Raw genomic sequence first — 5000 nt, 5'->3', positions numbered from 1 at the left:
CACATATTTCTACAAAGACCAGATGAAATTTCGACATTTTCCACGGTAACAGAATGTGTTAAAGACATTAAAGACCGGAGGATCGGTAATTTTCTTTTACTCAATTCTGATCAATAAATCTGTCCACAAAAGCTCTTACAATACACTCTATATTTAGAAGGATCTACAGTTACTTCGTCCTCTACAGTGAAAGACCTGGGTGTTATATTAAACAGCAACCCGTCATATGAAAATCCTATTTCCCAGCAAAAAACCCGCCTTCTTCCACCTTAGACATATCGCCAAGCTACGTAACGTTATCTGTTTCTGATGCAGAAAAACTAGCACATGCGTTCATGACCTCAAGACTGGATTATTGTAAGGCACTGCTCGGTGTTTGTCCTGCGTCCTCGATAAATAAGATACAGTTAGTCCAAAATGCAGCTGCTTGAGTTCTTCCCAGATCCTGACAGTATGAACACATTACCCCAGTTTTACCATCTCTACACTCCTTACCTCTTACTGTTACGCCTATAAGGGCCTCAACGGCCGAGCTCCTTTACGTCTAACCAATCGTCTACCCCGTTACAATGCTTCACGCTCTTTAAACTCGCAAAACTCTGGGCCTGTGATAATACCGAGCATATCAAAGTCTACTAAAGGAGCTGGAGCGTTTTCACGTTTAGACACACTCTCTCAGTTTAAATGCAGATTAAAAACACATTTCTTTCATCTCACATTCACATAACGCACCTCACAACCTTGTACTCCAGTCATCTCTGATAAAACGATAACAAATGCACGTCATGGTCATCTCTGCCTGAAATGCAATGAACAGCAGCTACACTAATCCTAATCTGTGAATGTGCCAGCTCCAGCTCAGAACCGGCCTCTATGAAGAATCCAGATGATGCCAATGCCTGCGAAGACTTTGGATGATACCAACGTCTAATCGCCACAATAACAAGCTCTACGTGTTGCTCGTGGGATTTCAGTGGAACTGACCGTCCTGGAGCGTCCTGGTGCCCTGCGTCTGGAGTTCTCGTCGCTTGGAGGCCAGTGTTGCTGAGGATGGCCCTATATGGACAGCCTAGGGACACTTGGAAGCCGTGGAGATACCCGTGATGTGGGCAGTCTGGGTGTCTCGGGACTGCGGTTGCGGTGACGGTTTTTGGACTACAACTGCACGAACAGACTTTGCGCTCAGGTCTCCATCGGTGGACAGTTCATAACTTCAGTGGAATAGACTCCATGTTGAGACTGTGGTGAATTTCCTGATTACACAGTTGCACAGAATGGAATGATTTATACTCGCACTATCCGGTGTCACCCAGATGAGGACGGGTTCCCTACTGAGTCCGGCTCCTCTCGAGGTTTCTTCCTCATATCGTCTCAGGGAGTTTTCCCTCACCACCGTCACCTCTGGCTGATCGTTAAGGGATAAATTTATCAATTTAAAATTTAGATCTGAAATGTATATTTCTGTAAAGCTGCGTTGGGACAATGTCCACTGTGAAAAGCGCTATTCAAATAACACCGAACTGAATTGAGAGTAATCAGGAAACTTGAACTGTATGTAGAAATATGGACTCTGTGCTATGATGTTTGACATCAGACAGCCACTAGGGGTCTCTCTCTCTCGCGCTCTCTCTCTCTCTCTCTCAGCATTAGCCAATAGGATTTCTGCATTTGCCCTAATATGCTCAGTGCTTGGACCCCTTATTCACTCCTTATTCACTGCTTATATTATCATAAACATTATTCATCCAGTTGAAATAAATAAGAACAGATCATGCATCTGGTTTAATCTATATTTTGATTAAAATCTCTAATTTGGGAAATCATGGATGAAACTCTGATGTAATTCAGCAGTAAACTTTAGCGGTGCAGTGTAGCTAAATGCTTTTTTTCTAAAGAAGAGCTTTAACGCATCAGATCTGCGTTTATTTATAAGGAAGCCCTCCAAGTCTTTTTTTTAATCACACTAAAGAGTGAACGTGTGTCCTCTTTTCCTCTCAGACTCACGTGCTGCTCTGACAGTAACTCCAGCTCGGGAAACGTGTTTTTCAGGACTGAAAGAAGTGTTTGTGCTAATCAAAGACAAAAAACAAACCAGAAGAAAAAAACACCGACCTTCTCCTCTCTGCGCCGTGGTTTATAAGCAGGTCATCTGCGTTGCATTTCTGATAAAACACGAAGGTTACTGAGATATTAAGTTATTTACCGATACGGAAAGGTCACGAATCTGCATTTTAACAGCAGCATGAAGATGAAAATGCACAAATATGCAGGATGTAGCGCTCATGAAGCTGTAATTCATTCAGTTCAACACGGATACGGTCAACAGAACACACAACCTGCAACACGTTCAGTATTCAATGCTTTATCATATATAATAAGATACAAAATGTTTATAATTTATTATAATAAATGTGCAAACACGTCACCAAAGAACATTCGCTAATACAGTCCGACCTCGAGAACTGTCCTTCACTTAGCAAACAACAACACATTCTAAACATGATCTTTTTAAAAAATGTACTTATATTAGTGACACATCGTGGAGTTTGTTCTGGGAAGTACAACCCCAATTCCAGAAAAGTTGGGACGCTGTGTAAAATGTAAATAAAAACAAAATATAAAAAATAAATAATAAGTAAATAATAATTTTTTAAAAACCTCTCTAAGATACTCTTTTTATACCCGATCATCTTACTGACCTGTTTCCAATTAACCTCCAGCTGTTTATTTTTACTAACACTCACTTTTCCAGCCTTTTGTTTCCCCTGTCCCAACTTTTTTGAGATGCGTTGCGGCCATCGAATGCAAAATGACCTTATTTTCTTCTTAAAACGGTAAATTTCCTCAGTTTAAATATTTGATATGTTTTCTATATTCTGTTGTGAATAACATACGGGTTTATGAGATTTGCAAATCATTGCGTTCTGTTTTTATTTACATGTAACACCGTGTCCCAACTTTTTTGAAACTGGGGTTGTAATTTCTGATGAAAAATTTAAAAAAAAGTTCTTCATAGCACACTGGACAGTTTCACCCTGCTTTCACGCTAGCCATGATACAATTCCACAAAGTTCATATACTGAGAGAGTTGTTAGAGTGGGCGGGGCCTGTGACAGAAAAAGGGGGCGGGAAGAGATGTTGCAATAATCTTAACGCGACGCTGCATTTCAACGTCGATGTGTTTGTCGTGTTTAGAAGATAATTTGACAATAAGTATCCGACGACACGATGTCAAGTTGTTGATGTTCGTTAAAGCCGCGTATCGCTTCTACTGTCACAGCGTCTTAACGAGGTCGTCACGGCTACGCGCTAGCTAGCTAAATTGTTGGTCTCAATAGTTACAATATCTCTTAAGTTTTTTTCTTATTTACCCACGTCGTGTTAACGAGAAACCGCCAAGAAGCGTACGCTCGAAAACTTCAAGTCACAGCTTTACCTCTGACTGTTACAAAGCGCTGACACTGGAGACTCCTTCCATCAACCCGACGTGAACTAAAATCTCCTTACACGATTACACGCGTTTTTAAGAACCTGTTTATACGAAGCTTCCCTGCGAATGAGCTGTTGCTATAGAAACGATAATGTAATAGAACGACCGCCTTAATTATGAATAAATCTGTGATTTGCAGCTGCGCTACTGACAGAACCGCTGTTACAGAAAATTAATCAACACCCCCTGACCAATCACGATCCAGAACTCAGCAGTGCTCTGGTGTGAAATATTTTAGTTAGCTTTAATTAGTGTACAGGAGTTGTTTTTCACGGCTAATGTCCAGAGATCCAGACAGTTTAACTGAGTGTCGCTGAATAAACAGGAAAAGAAACGGCACTAGCTAGGTGCTAGCGATGAAACCATGGCAACCAGAGTCAGACACTCCAGCTAGCAAACAACATAAAAAACCCCCAGAACAAATAAAAACGTCGCAGTGTGAACGCAGGTCCTGACTATACACTCTCTCTCTCTCTCTCTCTCTCTCTCTCTCTCTCTCTCTATATATATATATATATATATATATATATATATATATAGACAATAAACCACTTCTACCTGAACATTCAGCCATTTTGCTTCTCATCACAAACACACGTCACTGATTTCAACCCGTTCAGGTTACAGAAAATGACAAGAAACACTATTTTAAAACCATACGGTTACTATTTTATATATTCAAACTATCCTGCCTTTAATATTAAGACAAAGTGGTGTTTTAGGTGCATTTATTTATGTTTAGATTCATGACACCTTTATCCCCATGTTTACATTCAGCTAGCTAGCATAACACGTGTGAATGGACAGCTAGCAATACTTCGTCAGTTAGCCAACGTGCTAGCTAGTTTGTTTTGTTGTTGTTGTTGTTGTTGTTTTTTTGCTATAAGAGTTCACCGTGTTGAGATTTTCAGCAGGCGATCGTGTGCGTTTCAGCGCCGTGCAGCCGTTCTGTACGTGATCCTGTGATAGTGTGAGGAAACGATTAATGATTAAAGATCGACGAAAACTTCAGCGCAAACTGACCCAGCGTGGATAAATTCAAAGCTCCAGCTTGTGGGCTTGCTTTTTTTTTTTTTGTTTGAGTGCAGATAAAAAACATAAAACTCTAGTGTTATCAATTAGCATTAGCGTAATTGACTGTTAACATTCGTCTCAGGAAAAAAAAAGAATCTGCGCTACACTGCGTCCGAGTAAAGACAAGATAAAGGCCACATTCAAGGATAAATATTATAATTAGCAGAATTAATGATTCGTATCCACCGAGCTCATTTAAAAGAGCTTAATTAATATTTATATTTAACTGACGCTAATCGTGGCTGGGATGTTTATTCGCTCGGTCGGGTCGTCTTCAGTTACGCCGTTTTCGCCGGTGCTTTAAACGCTGAGAGGATTTAGGGATTTTTCGGCTAATCGGAGGCCGCAGTGATGCGCGTCCCAACTTCCTCTGGTACAGCATTCGCTCTTTCAGCCTTTCCACGAATTTCTCCGGTTCGTTTTCAAACTGGTTTGT

General features: G+C 40.6%; 1 protein-coding gene across 1 annotated transcript in view; it reads right to left on the bottom strand.

Annotated features, from left to right (window-relative positions):
* Positions 1-2346: 2346 nt before the first annotated feature.
* The window catches only part of igf3 (insulin-like growth factor 3), a 17384-nt gene continuing 14730 nt past the window's right edge, over positions 2347-5000 (bottom strand). Inside the window, exon 4 of the mRNA XM_053680494.1 lies at positions 2347-5000. This exon is cut by the window's right edge and continues 39 nt beyond it. Within this exon, the coding sequence (XP_053536469.1) occupies positions 4839-5000 (162 nt within the window). The 3' untranslated portion in view covers positions 2347-4838.

The sequence above is a fragment of the Ictalurus punctatus genome, chromosome 5 (genome assembly GCF_001660625.3).
Source record: "Ictalurus punctatus breed USDA103 chromosome 5, Coco_2.0, whole genome shotgun sequence".
In the NCBI taxonomy this organism is placed as follows: Eukaryota; Metazoa; Chordata; class Actinopteri; order Siluriformes; family Ictaluridae; genus Ictalurus; species Ictalurus punctatus.
This window is presented reverse-complemented; position numbering and strand designations above follow the sequence as displayed.